Source organism: Etheostoma spectabile, chromosome 6, assembly GCF_008692095.1.
Source record: "Etheostoma spectabile isolate EspeVRDwgs_2016 chromosome 6, UIUC_Espe_1.0, whole genome shotgun sequence".
In the NCBI taxonomy this organism is placed as follows: domain Eukaryota; kingdom Metazoa; phylum Chordata; class Actinopteri; order Perciformes; family Percidae; genus Etheostoma; species Etheostoma spectabile.
The window spans coordinates 726,100-744,923 of NC_045738.1; the positions used below are offsets into that span (position 1 = coordinate 726,100).

The 18,824-nt window shown below is 40.0% G+C and overlaps 2 protein-coding genes and 1 long non-coding RNA gene across 4 annotated transcripts in view; 2 read left to right on the plus strand and 1 right to left on the minus strand.

The window, feature by feature from the left end:
* LOC116690964 (uncharacterized) overlaps window positions 1-6,528 on the minus strand; it is a 19,592-nt gene extending 13,064 nt beyond the window's left edge. Inside the window, exons 1-3 of the long non-coding RNA XR_004332398.1 lie at window positions 6,517-6,528; window positions 1,420-1,425; window positions 691-700 (exon numbers count right to left, since the gene is read on the minus strand). This is a non-coding gene — a long non-coding RNA (uncharacterized LOC116690964). The remainder of the gene's footprint in view (window positions 1-690; window positions 701-1,419; window positions 1,426-6,516) is intronic.
* ncam3 (neural cell adhesion molecule 3) lies at window positions 4,668-11,136 on the plus strand. 2 transcript variants are annotated; one of them, XM_032518184.1, is made up of 17 exons: window positions 4,668-4,981; window positions 5,599-5,670; window positions 5,811-6,011; window positions 6,191-6,328; window positions 6,608-6,751; window positions 7,016-7,133; window positions 7,586-7,740; window positions 7,927-8,060; window positions 8,371-8,506; window positions 8,628-8,795; window positions 8,975-9,094; window positions 9,455-9,457; window positions 9,667-9,794; window positions 9,895-10,063; window positions 10,265-10,460; window positions 10,587-10,709; window positions 11,057-11,136. In XM_032518184.1, the coding sequence occupies exons 1-17, from the start codon at window positions 4,915-4,917 to the stop codon at window positions 11,097-11,099; spliced, it is 2,115 nt and encodes a 704-aa protein (XP_032374075.1). In that variant the 5' UTR covers window positions 4,668-4,914; the 3' UTR covers window positions 11,100-11,136. The 2 variants fall into 2 exon arrangements, with proteins under 2 accessions (XP_032374075.1, XP_032374076.1); XM_032518185.1 differs by having other exon boundaries at window positions 5,817-6,011.
* Window positions 11,137-13,404: 2,268 nt separating this feature from the next.
* Window positions 13,405-18,824, plus strand: part of mroh1 (maestro heat-like repeat family member 1) — a gene marked incomplete in the record, with an annotated part of 28,501 nt that continues 23,081 nt past the window's right edge. Inside the window, 7 exon segments of the mRNA XM_032518167.1 lie at window positions 13,405-13,569; window positions 14,325-14,437; window positions 14,711-14,856; window positions 16,588-16,719; window positions 16,818-16,980; window positions 17,837-17,935; window positions 18,149-18,300. Of these exon segments, the coding sequence (XP_032374058.1) occupies window positions 14,416-14,437; window positions 14,711-14,856; window positions 16,588-16,719; window positions 16,818-16,980; window positions 17,837-17,935; window positions 18,149-18,300 (714 nt within the window).

An 18,824-nucleotide genomic window follows, 5' to 3' on the forward strand; every position in this document is an offset into this window, starting at 1 on the left:
CAGACTGACCAGCTTTTGTAATTGGCCTGATTTTTCTGCTTATTTTTAGTGGCTAGAGCTGACAGAGGAGGTAGCAGTTCATTTTCCCATTCACAACATAACACAAACACATATAGGGACCTAACATATTTCAAGTAAAAATGGTTTTGTGTGGCAGGGCACCTTTAAGGCTTTGGGTTTGACCATTTAGAGTTACGATCAAATTAGTATTTATTTCTGTTTCCCAGATTTACAGATGTCCATAACTTGACCTTGGAGATTGTTGGAGTTCAACTGAAGAGTGTGGGGACCACACTTTTGAACTTTGAAGTGAAATTGTTTTGTCCTGTAAGCAGTGGGAATTTAAATTGTTATACATTCGGGACATGGAAGGTCGATCCCTGTACACCCGCTCATATTTTTTATATTTACACTGAATCTGAGAATGTAAACCGGCATCTGTCCATTTGTCAAGCACAATATTACAAACACCAATGATCAGAGTTCAGTAAAACTCAAAGGATGTATGTGTTCAGTCCAAGTATATCCTAATTATTCTTCTTTCCTAAGATGTAAGATATAATATCATGCATATACAATCATGCCAATCAGGTTGTTGCAGAAGAGATTTGGTGATTGACATCATCGCTAAAAGGCTTTTTTCTAATCTGACCAATCAACTCTCAGGGTTAAAAAATAAAACCATAAAACAGTGAGGAAACTGTATAATGTTTTGCCTTTAGATAGTGTGGTTCCAGTTACCCAATTGTCAAGCTATGAACATAGGACATGCACATACACTTACAGGTCTTTTTTATCCGCACAAAGAGGAGAGTGAGAGTCCCGAGAGTCTGTGTCTGTCTCTCTCTACTTCCTGCCTGTCTCGCCGTCATGTCTTCTGCTGTCACGTCATTGTTTCAGTCTGTGTGTTACATGTAGCTGTTGTTTTATTTTGTGTCTGTATTACATATACTGTACACGGACATAAACATGGGTCATGTAAATGTTTTATTTTTCTATATACAATGTATTTTGTGTATTGTCTGTGTATTTGTCGAACACAATTGAAAACAGGCACAGTACTGTCCACAAGCAAACCCATTGCCACGGTGTCATTTAGCAAGTCCCTGAGTCCATGTTCCTGTGGAAGGGCGACTTACAGTAAAGAGCAATTCAAAAGTAATCTAGTGTGTTACTAGCATACCAGAATTTATTGGTACAGTAAAAGCTCTGTTCATTAAACATGGCAAAGATGCATTCATGAGGTTTTCTGACACCGGATCATTGGGATGGATAATAATTTAGCTAAAATTAAACTACCAAACCAACGTTGTTTACATTTTCATTACTTTAAAGCACATGAGGTTAGGTGTGGCACAGACATTTAAATTGTTAAAGAATATGTAAGTAAGTAAGTAAGTAGAGTTTAGCACTTTTCACTAAGTGCTTTACAGTCCAAATGAATACATCCATTAAAATAGTCAATAGTCAGCAGTCATAAAAAGCGCAATAAACCACAATAAATCTTACTAAAACACATAGTCATAAATAGAAAATAATACAGTCTGAAATTTGGCTAGACAAACACCTGACTGAAAAGATGCGTCTTGAGCTGTTTTTTAAAATATTTCAACATGGGCATGTGACATTCTTAAGATATGTTGTAAGGCGTGCAACAGTCAAGGAGCGATTGTCTAAAAAGCTCTATCACGTTTTGTTTTCAGCCTAGCACGGGGAACAACCAGTAAGCCCTGATGTGATGATCTCAAAGATCTGCTGACAGTATAAGTGTGCAGCAGATCATTTACTGTATGTAAGCCAGTGCCGGACAATTGATGGCTATGTAATTACAATAAATTTGAACTGGATCCTGAATTTAACCAGTAGCCAGTGCAAAGAGGCCAGGATAGGGGTAATATGACATGACCTCCCTGATCTTGTCAGCAACCTAGCAGCAGCATTCTCTACCAATTGTAAATGATCTACAGATGATCTAGTGGGGCTGTAATATGGGTTAATGTACCTTCAAACAGGGTAACTACACTGGATGCATTTCAGTTTCAGTTTTTACAATCATCTGAGCTGTCTGCACCAAAGCAACTCTAGCTCCACTTCTGTTTTACAGATTTACTTCAACAAAAGCATCTGTATTGTCCTTAAGTCAATGTTTTGTGTCGTCACATGGTTTAAATACATTATCAAATATTTCCCTGTGAGTTCTGTCAAAATGCAAACAGTTTGTTGTTGTTGTTGAGCCTTGGGCCTGCTCTAACCCAATGTGGACCCAGACTGCAGCCTTGATTAACAGATGTCAATGTAATCAATTACAAGAGATTACGAGAAAAGAAGCTGCTCAAAAGAATGGGATGTAGGTAAGCTGTAAGTGTGCGCCCACCCTTGTTAATGACCCCCTCTGTGAACACACTCCATTCTAATGGGCCATAATAGCACCTCCTGATAATCAACCTGATAGGTGGCCCCTTTGGACTCTTTACCCGTTTCATTGGCTGGCCAGACGGTGGTGTGGAGACACTGATAGGCTATCAAGGGGATGTGGGAGGGGCAGGCTGGCTGTTGGCCAATAGAAGTGATTGGACCCAGAGGAACGCCACTTGACTGGCAGCGTGCACTAACACCACGTAGATAAAAGGGCAGTGCCGTAAGTGTTAGGGTGTTTTCAGTTAAGGATGGTCATTTTCATTATCCCATTCATGTTAAAACATGAAGCATTAAAACTTTGGCTAATATCCTTTTTTTTCAGTTATTATACTTTTATTAATCCCACAAAGGGAAACTACACTTTTCACTCTGTTGTTATTACACACATTACACACAGGCCTGAATTACACACACATGCTCAGGACCTACACATGCACTAATGGAGAGATGTCAGAGTGAGGGGGCTGCCCATGGAAAGGCGCCCCGAGCGGTTGGGGGTTCGGTGGCTTGCTCAAGAGCACCTTGGCAGTGCCCAGGAGGTGAACTGGTACCTCTCCAGCTACCAGTCCAGTTACAATGCAGTGGTAACTGGACTAAAACATATTTGAATTTGGTTTAATGTCAAACATATTAAATGGAAGATGCATAAGTGTGTAGGTCGGTTTTAATATTTTCATAAAATTGCATCTTGTTCTTTTTCACTAGACTTTTTCAGTCGGAGAATTGGATGGGAATTTGTGTCAAGGCTCCCACTGTGTGTGTGTGTGTGTGTGTGTGTGTGTGTGTGTGTGTGTGTGTGTGTGTGTGTGTGTGTGTTTGTGTGTGGAGGCGGGGGGGAACCTGTTGTCAGAACATGGGTTTGTTCAGCAATGAGATAACTGATTAGACAAAGCAACTTTGTGTGTTTGTGAGTGTCCCCTGAGAAGTTAAAATCATGATCAGTGACCATATCCTGAAGTGAATCCCTATTGCACCACTCATAGAGAACACACACATTCTGGTTCCAATTTCTTTGTTGCCAATAGAAGACAATTATCTTGTCTAACACAGGTGTAACTATAACATAGCATTAAGGATGGCTGCATTGGATTTAGTTGCTGTTATGCAGCTCTTTATATTACAGCAGACATTTTGACTTGTTATAGTAACATTAAAGATGGGTCTCTTCTACTACCCTATCTAATACCCAGAGCCTGAAACTAAAGCAGCTAAATGTAATTCAATAATTGGGTTATTTACACCTGTGTTTTCCTACTGTGACAATATATTGTTACTGTTAGTAACACCTGTGCTTGTCGTGCAATGACAAGTTAAAAGGTCTGCTGTGAGAAAGGCCTTTAATAATAAAATGTTATGTTCTTCCTATTTAAAAGCTATTCAATCACTTACTTAATCAACATTTTACTTTCAAATATACTATGAATGTGTGAATGTGATGTGACTCTGACTTGACTTGTTATGCAAAAGCTTGTGTTTGAATTAGATGATTAAAAGTAACCGACTTAGTTGACAATCAACACCATCATATTCAGTTTCTTTTGCAATCACCGAGTACTGGCTGTTTTTCCAAGTTGAGATTTTTTTCTTTGTAGTAGAACGGATGTCACTTTGGTGCGTTGATTTCAGCACCCTAAAGGATGTACGTTTTCAGGAAATGTGAATGGTGGCAGCCTGGCGAATTTGGCATTCTGTGTGTGCGGTTTGTTGCGTACACTTGAGAGGAATGTAACCCTTTTTTTTTTAAATGAGAGAGGAAAAAAAACGATGGGATGATTAAAATATCTTTCCCCATCTCTTTGTCCCCTGGGGGGGACTGCCTCCTCTGCTTTCATCTGGTAGGCTGGAGAAAGAGAGAGGGAACAGGAAGGAGGAGAGAGAGAGAACAGGAGGGAGGAGAGGGAGAGGAAACAGGTTGGAGCAGAAAGAGAGAGAGAGAGAGAGAGAGAGTGAGAAATAATACAATTCTAACTATAGAAAAATAGAGACAGGTAAAGGATAGGTAGGGACAATTGTGAGTCAAGGAAGAGTGAGAAAACATAAGGAATGAGAAATGGATGGGCATCATTCAGTCATTGTCTCTCATTTCTCTTCATGGATGACCTATGCTAGTGATGGGGTTAAAGGAGGATAAGAGAGCAGTGCTCTCTCTCTCTCTCTCTCTCTCTCTCTCTCTCTCTCCCCCTCCCCTTTCTTGTTTCCTCTCATCTCATCTCCACTGCTCCATGCCCCTATATAACCCCTGACAGAGTCCCTCTCCCTGTTGTACTCATGTTATGTGGATTGGAAACAACAGGTGTCTGCATGTCAGTGTGATACAGAGTCTAGATGTTTGAGGTTTGAGGCAGATTTCTTGTTCATTTTGTAAACTTTATTAATAAGTATTTGGGCATTCTGTCCAGCTGTTCTAATTGGAAAACCAAAACATTAAGACTTAACAGACACACTGCAGAGTTTTGATTTGGAATCATACAGGATTGGCAATCAGCAGCCAGTAACATGAAGAACCAATCAGCTTTCACCCTAAAGATGGCCTTGCTGCTGCTGCTGCTGCTGCACGGCACAGGTAAGATCTGTTAACATATGTTTGATACCCACTGAATGGCTGAAATATGAGACCTTTTCCTAAAATCTAAAGTTTCAATCTAGGAAAAAAACATGTTTTTAGTTGGATTCTGCCTGTTCAAACAGTAAGAAAAAGATCATTTAAAAACTATTACTCAAAACAGTTGACATCTTTCTGCAGCTGAAAGGCTAATGAAATATAGTTTTCTATTTATTTTTTTAATAATAGACTAACAAAATTATTAAAATTAAAGTTAACATTTTGGGATCAATTTTTGTTAACATCTTCAGATGATCCTGATGTGCTGCAAACCACATCTGTCAACAGTTCTTAATGTAATAAGGTAGACAATCCACACCTCAAAAATGCAGTGTTGGATACATGTGTTATGTCAGTCCACGTTTCATGTTTAAAAATGACGAATAGTAATATGAACTGCTCTTGTTAATTGTTTTTGTCCCAGTTATTTACGATGTGGATCTCAAATCTACTTAATCTATGCTCTCCCACAGAGCATCAATCAGGAACACACACACCTATTGGGTTCTAGATAGCTTTTGGAAAAAGCAGAAACAGGTGCAAAAGAAAACCAAAACTCTTCTCCTCTCCTCCTCTAGATGCAAAGATGGACATTATTACCAGTAAGCAAGACGTTCTGGTGGGAGAAGAGATCTTACTGTTGTGTAAAGGTGAGTCGTATCAATTTCATTTGATGACTTATAAAACTTGTCTTTGTGAATGACATTTTCTTGTTTTAACCTCTTCTATATGTTTTAAAATTGGGATTTATTTTCACTTTGTCTCTTTCTCCATTGCTTCTCCTGTCCTGTCCTAGCTGGGGGAGAGGGAGACATAACATGGCTAAAAGATGGGGAAGAAATCGACGAAGACAAGGTGTCAAAGGTGGATGAGACATCCTCTAAATTAGTCATTAAGAACACTACGATGTGGGATATGGGGAGATACACGTGCGCGTGTGAGTTCGAAAATGGACACAAAGATGAGATTGCGACACAGCTGTATGTTTATGGTACGTAACAATTGGCAGTTGTTGCTGACGCTGTCTTTTGCAACATATCTTAGTTAGGAAGTAGAAATAGGTAATACTCATCTTAGGAAGACGTATTTAATGATCTGACCCCGTTTTGATGCTGTCATTCATTTTTCTTTTATTGCATAAGTATCCTAACCTTCTCCTCTTTTGGTCAGAGGGTCCATCATTTGGAAGCACCACCACCTATCATGAGTTTCTGGAGGGCACAGATGGTGTGGTGCCGTGCCTGGTGACTGGCCAGCCAGCGGTGGATGTTCACTGGCTCAGAGACAAAGAAGATATCTCCACAAATGGTAAGACCAGCACCCTAGGCCTGCAGCTCTCCTGCAGTTTGAAGGGTTATTTTATGGTTAATAAAGGCTCTCCACTTGCTAAGCTTTTGTACCTGAAATGTATAGTACTTTGATCAAATTGATTGGTATGATAAGATTGACCGAATATTCCTTTAGAAACTTACAAAACTATTCTTTTAGAAACTTACATAACTATGCCTTTTTGGTCTCTTTGTGTGTTTTTCTCTGACTTTGCCTGGATGTCTTCCCTTCACTCTGTGTTGCCACCTCTCACTTCAGTCGGAAGGCGTGTGCGTCACATGCCTGATAACACAGTCTTCATTGAAAAAGTGAAGAGAGAGGATGCTGGGACATACTTGTGTCAGGCCCAGATCAAAGGAAGGCCCATCTATAAGCAACTCTCCGTCTCTGTTGTTGTCAATGGTCGGTATCTTTTTCACATCAAGATTAACTAATGGTCAGGAGTTTGAAAGATAATTTATGACACAAAGATCCTTTCTGGCCCTTTGCTGAACCTGATGTGTGTGACATGACACGGCACTTAGCCATTGACTCTTATGGTTAGGGATGCTTCATTGGTTAGGCACAAACACATTTAGTATTTTACTTTGTGTCATAATGATGCCTTAATATATTTGAATTGTAAATGAGGCAGAATTTTGACTAAAATATGATTCCCTCCTGTAGCTCCTCCTTCCGTGCATCTGAAAGAAGAAGTGAAAAAAGTGATGGCTGGGCCAGAAACCAATGTTTCCTTACTGTGTTTGGTTGACGGTCTACCAAAACCCAACATCACCTGGACCATGTAAATATTAACTTGCAGAGAGTTGCGGAGAGTCTTTCAGTATCTTCACATATTTTATTCAGAGGGGCACATCATGCATCAGTTTGTTAATAATGTACAAGTATGATGTGGACTAAATTTAGTTGATCTAAACCTGTCTCTCATTTGTTACTATTTTGTTAATGTTCAGTGGCATTGTTTCCCTTCTCTGGCCTCTTTCTGTCTTCTTTTGAATCCAAATTAATAACAAAGACTTTTTCAGTGCGTGGCGGGGGGGCTCAGCTCAGTGGGTAGAGCAGACACACATATACTTTGAGGCTTCTGCTTATTAGTCCGACCTGTGATGATTTCCTGCATGTCTTCTCCCTCTCTCTTACCCTTTCTCACCTATCTTTTAAAAAGCCCAAAAAAATAATATTTGAAGAAAAAAGAATTACTCAGTGTGTATTTTGCTCTGCGTGTCCTCCTCCCAGGCCGATGACGTTTGACCCTTCACATCATCAGTTTAACTCAGACCGCAGCCAGTTGACTATAAGGTCGGTTGCCAGGGCCGACTACGGAGAGTACATCTGCACCGCCACCAACAAGATCGCTGAGAGCAGTGCTACCATTATGCTTCATGTTTATGGTAAGCTCAATTTATGATTTTTTTTTCCCACCTTTTTGACAGCTCCACTAGATCACTGAAACACAACAACAACAATAACCACATGACATAAAAATTAACTTAGTAATTGCTAAACATGAACCGCCCATTCAACCATGCCACCTTATCCTGCTGCACCATAATGACACTTGAGGTGTTTGGTTTCAGAGGCCCCAGAGGTGTTTGTGTCAGCAGAGCAGCAGAGTGTATCAGTGGGCAAGCGTATATCTGTGTCCTGTAACGTCTCTGGCCATCCTCAGCCTGAACAACACTGGATCAACAAGCACAATGGACGCACACTGGTAAGAGTGTATTGATGCATTATACTACATGTATACACACATGTGCAGCTTTTAGGGGGATAACACATGATAAAAAGGAGAACACCTTTTTCTGCATAGATTCTACCTCGATTATAGCAAATATCTTTCAGTTGTACTGATGACAAATACTTTGTCATGTGTATTACAGGTGGCAGTAATTATATGTTGAACCTACTGTAAGATTAAATCAACTGTACTCACTGACATATTTTCTGACTTTAAATACCATCCAGCATTTACAGATGAGACATATGATTGGATCTTTCCTGTTTGTGCCTCCGTCTGTCAGGACTCTGCCTCTGGTCGTGTCCGTGTTAATGATGGTGTGTTGGTGATTGATGAGATAGTGCCCTCTGATGGTGGACTGTATTCCTGCATGGCTGTCAGCGCCTCTGGGAATGCATCAAGAGACGTTGCAATACACAGTAAGAGTTAATGTCTGTCTTTAGAGTAGATTTAATCTGACATGCATTTTACATTTTACATATTACAATTTATATTTTCTCTCTCTCTCTCTCCTTCTCCGCCCTACCTCCTTATACACAGCCCAGCCTGGTCCGCCACTCTACCTGTCAGTTTCACCTGGACCAACCTCAGTCATCTTCTCCCTTAAAACCCCTCCCATCAGTGGAGGGACGCCGATCACAAGTTTCGTCTTGCAGTGGAGGCAAAGTGCAACAGAACAGTGGAAGGAGATTGCAGTCCCAGCTTCAGGTAAAACATCTGCTCATCAACAAAGCTTTGCAGTTGTGCTTCATGACTCTCTCGAAGTCAGTGCATCATTTATACTTTAAACTGGTTGCACCATAAACATTATTCTGCCATAAATGACAATCAATAATGCACATAAGCTGATGTGGTGTCTTTCTATGTGTCTGTGTTTGCTTTTGTAGATCCCCTAGCTATCACCACCCTCAAGCCATACACATTGTACACAGTACGATTGGCCGCCTTGAATGCAGTGGGAGTGGGCCAGTTCTCAGACACAAACACCATCCAAACCCAGGGAATACGTAAGCGCTACTCACTAACTACACATTAGCAACTGTCAACACACACAAAATCTGTGTATGCTGTGTGTGGATCAATAACTTGATGTGCAACATGTCTCTGTACATATTGACATGAATGTATATACAATTTATGGATGTACAATGTATAGCATGTGTAAGTTCAAGTATGTATGCACGCTAGTGTATGTGATATATATGTCTTGTAACCAAGGCGTTTCCAACACATCTGCCATCACTAATTTGTGTTATTCATCTTTCATGCAACCATCGTCATAACATTTCCATGACACCATCATCCGCTGCCCGATGTTTATTCATGCTGCTGATGACGCCATGTAATCTACTGTCATCCTTCCTCAGGGGGTAAAGCATTACACACTGATCTACTACACAATGACAACGATTTACTGACATGCTCAGTCAATCTGTATGTAGCCACCTATGTAAATAAAATAAATAAGAAATGAATGTATCTTAAGCCAAAGATTAGGAATGAATTATTATTCATGGATGGTCATCAGTTGGTCAGCATTTTTTTTCATTTCTCTCTGCCTCTTGTGTGTACTCTGTAGGTGAACCAGACAGTCCAGTTTTGTCGTCCGATAAGATGAAAGTAGAGGGAAACTCTTTCTATGTCCCACTTGAACAGTTCGATGACGGTGGATCTCCTCTGCTGCACTTCGACGTACGATACAGACAGGTAAGAAACGGTGTAAGTCTGTCTCTGCCTTTCACAATGAATGGCTCTTCATTGGTCCTTTATGTTTCCTTACGTTCATCCTTTCATCATGCTCTCTTAGGATAAAGAGAAGACTGAGTGGAAAGACATGCAGCTGTCATCTGATGCTGACTCTGTCTCCCTTCAAGACCTGTCCTACGGATCAGACTATAGACTGGAAGTCACAGCTGTCAACGCTAATGGTTCCTCTATCCCTGCCGTGTTCAACTTTACCATCGCAGAACAGCCTGGTATGTGGCCTCCCACTCCCTTAATCATACACTTCATGAAATGGGGCTTAAACTAAGATCTGGGAGTGGTGAACTGCATTAACTGCACCTTAATGTCGTGGCTTGACAGATCTACTAACAATATCGTGTTGCTTGCCACAATGAAGATGTTTGCCATACTTTCAGTTAGGTAACCTTGACTTTTCCCTCTCTCCCTCAAAGTGAGCAGCCGCAGCATGACCAAAGGCAGCGTGGCTGGCATCGTCATGGTGATCTTCCTGGTGGTATTCCTGGTGGTAGACGCCACCTGCTGCTACAGAAACCGCTGCGGCCTGCTCATGTCCATCGCTGTGAAAATCTTTGGTCAGAAAGTCCCAGGCCTCAAAACGCTTGAAGATGGAGAGGGAGCCACTAATGGGTAAGTAAGTATGTGTTGTAGTTGTCTGTATAGTATAGTCACGTATCATGTATGTTTTCACAAAATAGAACCCTTTTTTCTGTCTTTCATCAAGTTGTCATATTTCAAACCTTTATGTGGCTGCAGAGAAGTGAAGCTGAAGGGCATATCAACGCCAAGAGGCAGTGTGCAACATGCGGTGGTTCAGACAAAGGACAAGGGGCTGCTCACAGAGATCACCTGCGACAAAGCCCCCCTTACCAAACACGAGTATGTTCATTCACTCTCATACACAGCAAACCTACTTGTTGAGGACACATCTCTATTGTGTTTAAATACCTGCACCCACCATATGCATATCTCATGGATAAATTAATGAAAAGAAAAAATGTGCAATGGAACAGAAGATGTTGAAATTGAAGACTACATTTAGTCCATGAACATCTGCTAGATCTGTTTGCAAGACAGTCTAACTCTGCCTCATGGCTTTTTCTGCTCATTTAGATTGCCACATGACGCATGACGATCAAAACTATGCCACAGTGTAAATGACTGATTTGTATTTAGCAATTATGTATTTGTACATTAATATCTCATTGATTATTTCTTTCCCACAGAAAAAACCTGCCAGGCAGAGACCTTCACACTGTCGATGCGTGAGGCCAGAAACTGGAGAAAAAAGAAACAACAAATAAAAGTGAAAAATAAAAAATAAAAGTGGGAACCAGCGAGGATAATGTACATACAACAATAGAAGATAGCAATCACTCAGTCTTAATAAGTGACTCAGAACACTTAACGACCGTTACATTTGACATGTGATCAAAACGGCTATGGGAAAAGTCAATCATCGCTGAGAGACTGCAGGGGAAATACTGATGTTGTTGAGGTTTTGTTAGAACTGGGCTGTTTCAGACGTCTGTGCTGTCGGAGTGAGAGGACAGTGGGTTGAAAAGCTCTCAGCTTCCAGTTCACATGAAGACGGACGCAGGCGACAGGCAGGGGACGTGTGCTCTGATTCAGATCTAGCCTCACGTCGCCAGACCAAATTGCAAATGAATGAGCACGCAGATTGGTCTGGTTCGCAGGCTAATTTAAATCAGATCAAAATACAGGGTAATCAAAATCACAGGGTAATCGTGATATCTGTGTTTTACAACTTATTGGTGTTATAAATTGCTACTTAAAGTCACAACAAATGTTTACCTTCTGCATGTTGAATGTTGTACACAGACACCTTTTTTTTATTTTTGCTCTTTGTTAATTGTATCATGGATATCCTATGTATTGCACTAAAAATATTTGCCTCTGTTAATGTTTTTTTATTGTTAATAACTTTTTATTAAAATGCACTGTGTCAGCTCTTCTGATGGTTATGTTAGACTAAACTTCTTATGTTTTCCGATGAAATAACACTGTATCCTGACACTGACCAGTATTTTAAATCATTTCAAGGGCATTTCAGCTTAAACTAAACCTATTTAACCTTTATATAATTATCATGCATTAATATGCATTGTTTTTAAACCATACATGAGGTATTTATTATAGAGGTATTTATCACGAGAGGCTTTGAACTTGAAGCCATATTTGACTTTGTAACCAGCTTTACTTTTTACTTTTTTTGTGAAATAACTTTATGGTCTAACCCAGTGGCTACATAATGGACCGGTATGCCTTCTTTCAAGTACCTGTAATAATAGGCGAGATGTAAAACATATGCTGTATGCACCTAACAAACTAACTAGTTATTTTGTATTTACTGAATAGTCATCTTAATATTTATAGTTATCAAATATCTTCAAATGAAAATGTTTCAAGTCACACACTGCAGCTTTTTTGTTTTGAAAACACTTTGACAAAAGTAGGTCATGTTTCCAAATGACCTTTTTAATGACGTGTTTTACTATTGTTGTGATATTTTATTGAACACTGTACATGGCTGTAAACCACCACTACGAGCAGTAATGAAACAACAGTAACTAACATTGGCTCACATTTAAACAGTAAGACAAACTGCAAATTATTACAGTGGGCTAAAGGATTGTTTGTATGCTTGTGTGTGGATAATTTACAACGGATTTGCACGTTGAACTTGAACTCTAAATTTCTTGAATTTCTTCCATGACGTCTCCTGCACCAGTCCCATAAACTTTTGCAACCTTTGGGTCCCAGTTGTCAAATGCTCTCGCATGTTGGGGTTTGGTGGGTTTGGTTTGCTGAGTCAGACTGTCATTAAAGACTGAGGTATAAAAGATTTGGCAAAAAAAAAGAGTCTCAAGGTGCAGGGTGTTTGAAGGAAACTGAACTGCACATTAAAAAGCATAATGCAATTTTGAGTTACTTGTACTTTACTTGAGGATTTCCATTTGACTTTAGCTTTTTACTATTTATCTAACAGCTGTAGTTTCTATCATTACTTCACTTATTATATTTATGTTATCAGATTATAAAATATGATGGATTGTCACTCACAACCCAGCCCAATAGAAAGAAGATTGGCCTACAATGAGTTCCACCTACCTAACGCTACCTACATTAAACAAAACGCTGCTTAAACATGTGAATGCAACAGTATGAACAATCCTCATGATATATTCTCACATTATTAAGCATAATAAGTATATCTACTTTTAATTTAATTCTTCAAATACATGGCTGCTACTTCTGTTTTACTCAGTTGTTTTAACCTGTGATGGAGTAGGCCTACATTCTGGTACTTGTACAATTACTTAATTAAAGTATCTCAATACTTCTTTCCCCACTGCTTCATTATGCCAGTGTGAAACTTGGATGAAAGGGTAATGTTTGATAGTTTAATTAATTTGATTATAAAGTTAATTCCTGCATAATAACAAACTCCATAAGGTTATATTGTACTGTTGAGTAGCAGCTCTATCTGCCTCAGTGCTATGTGTTTAGGTACGCCCCCTGGCTGATCCGTTCCTGCTATCTATGGTTCCTGCTGACTAGAAGCACATGACCAGGCATGTTTACACCTGCAGTGACCGACAGACACACAGCTCCAACACTTACCGTGCCACTGACAGGGAAGCATATTGTTTAAACCGAGATAAGAAGCAGTATTTTCGCGAGAGGTCATTGTTTAGCGGACGCTCACTGGGACTTGGTAAGTTAGCCTTATTAGCAAATCTGTTGTTTTTCTTTAATCTGTGATGTGAGGACACTGTCGGCTCTTCTTCCGTAGCAGCAGCTGCTAGGTTAGCATGCTAACCTGTGTCAGTAACGTTAGCTAGCTAGGTTAGCTCGCTGCTGCTGCTGCTGCTGCTGCATCTGCATCATCACCACTCAAGCAGCATACATGTATATGACAGTAACGTTATAACATCAGCTACCCAAGACATGACGAAGAGTTTTACTCAGCCTACACTCCAAACTGGGTTTAAAAATGAACGTTAGTGTACGAGCTACCGTTACTTCGTATTGTTAACGTTATAACATATTAGTTGGGGGTAACGCAGGTTAGCGCACCTGGCTTGAACAGCTAGTTTGCTAAATAACAGACAACTGAAGTGAGATTTTAAAGCAAATTATGATTATCCAAATACGATAGCTTTTGGTTAACGACAAAAATAATTGTCTCAATATTTGGAATCACTGCTGTCATGTTGTCGGTCAGTGTCAGTCATGTGAATGAAAAAAAAACAGTATTAAGCTTTAGCAGAAAGCTGCAGTGATGACTACAACCAAATCAAATTTTTACTTTAAATATACACATACAGTACAGCCTTGGTCTGCCATTAGAGGATTCACATGTTAAAAGGGATCATAAAATATTTTCATTGAAAATAAGAACAGTCCGTAGAACCACTGTCAGTATTACATTAATGGTCACTTCATATTCACATTTCAAATTATGTTCAGGCAGGTCCAGGCAGCCTCTGCCCACCTGTACCCTGAGACGGAAGCTACATCCTCGGCCACAGGCTCCAGGACCAGCCCCCGGCTGTCCACCATGGACAAGACAGATGTGGAACGTGAGTCCTTTCTCATCACGGCTGTTTTCTTCCCTTCTCTGCCAATTTGTTTCCACGTCTGCCTCTAGATAGCTAACAGAATTTATTTGTGCCATTAGACACAGTTTTGGATGAGAACCCATGTGTATTTTTTTCTCAGGTTTCCAAAGTTTTGCTGTACATGGTTCTCAAATGTTGTGTAGCCATTTGTGGTTACTCCATTTCTCTTTTTTTTTTCTACAGTTGAATCTACCTAATCAGATTTGTCTCTCTTCTGTTGTTTTTCCCTTATAGAGGTCACCCTGGCTCTACTTGATGCAGCCACTGATAAAGACTCAGTGGTCCAGGAACAGGTCAGAAAGTCTATGTTGACCCTAGGAAAACAGCAGCCAGACAGAGTGTTAGCCATGTGCCAGGACTACCTTCTGAAACACCCAAAGGTAAAACTCCTGAAAACGCTTAAGGCCTATTTACGCTTCTGCGTTAAATCGACACCCTGAGTACGTGCATAGGGATGTGGCGGTACCGACCCTACACCGGACCCTTTGCTGTAGCCTGACGTGCACCTCTCCAAAAATGTAATTACATGCCTTGGCTAGACCGTGACATGGTAGCAATGCATTTCCTCCAACTCATTTCGGGATACTTCTTCTCCGTACACCACATGAAGCCAAGGAGAGGGTTAACTTTTCCTGCTACATGTTCAGTGTTTCCTTTAGGCCCAATTGTTGTTAAATTGCAATGTGAGCATTGTTTCGGCAGGATAATTTAAAAGGAAACCGCAACTATATTGAGCATCTGCCCTATTTCTGATACTGTGGCGGTAGAAATTTTCCCATAGTGGGCCACCCCTACAAAATCAACATAGGAAACACTGATATTTTCGACCATGGTCAGAAATTGGAGACACTTTGTTTCTCCCACTATGCCTCTCTAGAGTCCTCGCTCCAAAGCTAATCACCGTCACTTTGTAACTCGCTCTACCACGCACACACATATACCAGTAGTCTCAGCCTAAGGCCTACCTAAGAAAAGTAACGTGGAACTAATTATCAGTACACAATCTTGTAGCCCATGTCAACAAAGCCAGATAAGCATGACTACATGGTCATGCTAAAACTACCATTTAACTTGGCTTCTAGTGCTGGTGTGACTATTGGTGTCATGTGTCAAAACTACCTAAAACACTTCCCAGTTACATACAGTGCTTAATTACTGGGACTGCACTGTGTGATCATACTGTACACATTATACAGGGGAAGTCCCCGTGTTGAACATTAAGCAGGATTGCAGCAAGCACTAAAAGTCTTGCTTCTATGATGGAAATGTCTGTGGATTTGACTTGACTCTACTAACCCCTGCTAACAATGGTCCGCTATTAATCTGTTAAATCTGGTCACACTTAAAAGACCTCATGCATGTGGTTTGGTTTCACACATGTACATTATATAGATTTTGGATATGGCATAAGTGTTGTCTTTTCCTGGTTTTAAAGGCTGTATTACACTACAGTGAAGTTATTTTCTGTTCTTACCAGACTGTTGTAACTGTTCTATTATTTGCCTTTACCCACTTAGTCATTATATGCACATTACAGATGATAATTTATCAAAAATGTCATTGTCTAACCATTTTGTGAAAGCACCAATAGCCAACACTACAATATCGTGGTATCGATATCGAGGTATTTGTTCAAAAAGATCATGATGTATGATTTTCTCCATCTCGCCCTGCCCTAGTATATACTCTGCTAACATTTAACCTGCATGGGCCTTTAGAATCAGTCTAAAAAGAAATGTGGCTCGATGTTTAACAGAAAAATATCCCTTAAATTCAGTTATTTGCTTTTTACTTGAAGTGTATTTGCACCTTAGAAATTTCACCATAGAGCTCTGAATCAGCTTGTGTCTGTATGATGCTGCAACAGCTTATCATACTGTCACAGCCCAGACTTTGTGGTTATCAGATGATGGCATCTTTACACTGAGGAAATGATCAGTGACATGTATATGCTGTATTATATTTTACTTTGTCTATGTGAAAGCCAATTGCAAGCATTTTACTGCAACTAAATAAATGCTGCCATTAATTAGTATTCCATTTTACTTTCTGTTATTCCTGTCCTCCTCCTTCTATTTCTTCTCCTCCTCCTCCTCCTTCTCCTTATCTAGTTGGTTGTGAGTCACAGAGTTGTGATTCTCCAGACTATTGAGCTGATTGTGGGCTGCAGGATAGAGGAGATCAGTTACCCAAAGATAAAAAGTATCATCTCCCTGGCCTCAGATGAAATGACACGATCAAAGGTAAAAATATGAGATGTTAAACATTCTTTTGTGTCTTGCAGTGGGCAGATATTAAATGATGTACCTTACTCTATTCACTGTCTTTCTGGTTTATTCAGGAGGTCATCCCTGATTGGCAGCAGGCAGCCAGTAATATCTTGGTTGCTGTGGGTAACAAGCACATTAATGACATAATGGAGGAGATACTGAGCAAGTTTCAGCCAGGGCTTCTACCTCACTTCTTTGTTGTCCAGACACTAGCCAACCTTTCTGATTCCAATGGTAAGAAAATATTTGCACACATAAACACAAATAAACCACCTTAAGGCCATGAGGAAGACCATACACAGATACACACACACACACACACACACACACACACACACACACACACACACACACACACACACACACCAGAAATCTGAACTTCGGCTCCCAAGGCAGGTATTCAGAGGTTGTTGAGAAATACATAAACCTGTTTAACCTGTCCAAAAACGGCATGTACAGGTCAAAAACTTTGCATGCATTTGTATGTTTATTTAGGGTTTGGTTAGCTAACAGTTCCTGCTAAGAGCTAATAAGTTGTCAAACACATCTACATTGGGCTTGCTTTACAAAGGTAAATGCAGTTCTACTAAAGGTGCATTTGCTTCTTTATTACACGTAAAGACATATTCAGGACCCTATGAGCAGATACTAAATGAGTAAAATATGTGGAATGAATCAGATCTGGATCCAGGGCTAAAAGGTCCCGCGCAGCACCCTGGTCATTGTGTTTTGCCAGCCTCTGAGAAGCTGCTCTTTGTGTCCACATAACCTGCAGATTAATGATGCAAAGCCCAGAATGTTTAGAGGAAGTATAAACTTAGCCAGTTTTAGTTGCTGTAAATCATTGACCAGCACAGATATATATTGAAATTATATTTATTTTGATTACACAATGTAATTTTAACAAAAGATGGCTTTCACCAGGGACTTTCTCCATGTTTTTTGTTTACTGTCTGTACATTATCTGTTATTTAGGACTGATACTAGTGCAAAAAAGGCATTAAAGTGTACATCTTCCTGCTTTACAGAGGAAGTAAAAAAAATAAAATAATAAAGCACCATTAATGCTTTACTCTTCCTTGTTTTCTAGTTTATGGCATGGTACCTTTCCTCAATGCTATTCTGGGCACCATGTTGCCCATGTTGAGTATGGCCAAACAGGACAACATGAAGTGGGTCTTCTCTTCTGGTAAGAACCTCCCCTCATGCTTTTTTGAAATTGTGATATTTGTTGAAGTATATCAACCTCTCAAACTCTTGAAACACTACCTCTAGGTATTCTCCTGCCAAAAACACTTTCTTTCTACATTTGCTCCCCTTACTCTTTCATCCAGTTTTGTCATCACATTGTTTTCTACTCCCCCTAATTTCCCTTTTCCTCTGTATTGTTCTCTCCGTCCAGCTCTGTGTCATTTCAGTGATAGTATCTTGGAGTACCTGGCCAACCTGGACAAGGCTCCAGATCCCACAGTCAGAAAAGACACATTCTCCAGTGAAATCTGTGCTGCTTTTGATATCCTCTTCAATAATTGGTTACAAAGCAGGGAGTCTAAGGTAAGCTCGCTGCAGGTCAATGTTAGGGGTTGAGCAAAATGGTTTGATATACAAGCTACAAAGTCATGTTCAGGCAATATTGAAAGAAGTTGAGTAGGTAGGGAAGCTGAGGAAAGCCATCGAAAGCTTTGAAGGCACAGTGGGAAATAACACTGCAGGTTAACACTAACAAATGTGATTAAGCTTTCCAGGCCATTACTACAACCAGAAAATCTCTGACCCCAACCACACACTTATCCATTACAGGAGCCTAAGAGATTGCGTCACCTTACCTGAAAGGCAATCATATTGTAGAAACTAGGAGGTTACAACAGCAACTTATTTTATTACAATTGAATGATTTAAGCCTAGTTCAGACCAATCTTCAAATTACAGTTGTGTTCAAAATAATAGCAGTCCAACATCACTAACCTCATAAATCAAATCTTTTGGTAGAAGTGATATTTCTACATGGCAAATAATTTCACTTGTAAGTGTTGTAGAGTCATAGAAAACCCATAGACCCAACAGTCATGACATGCATG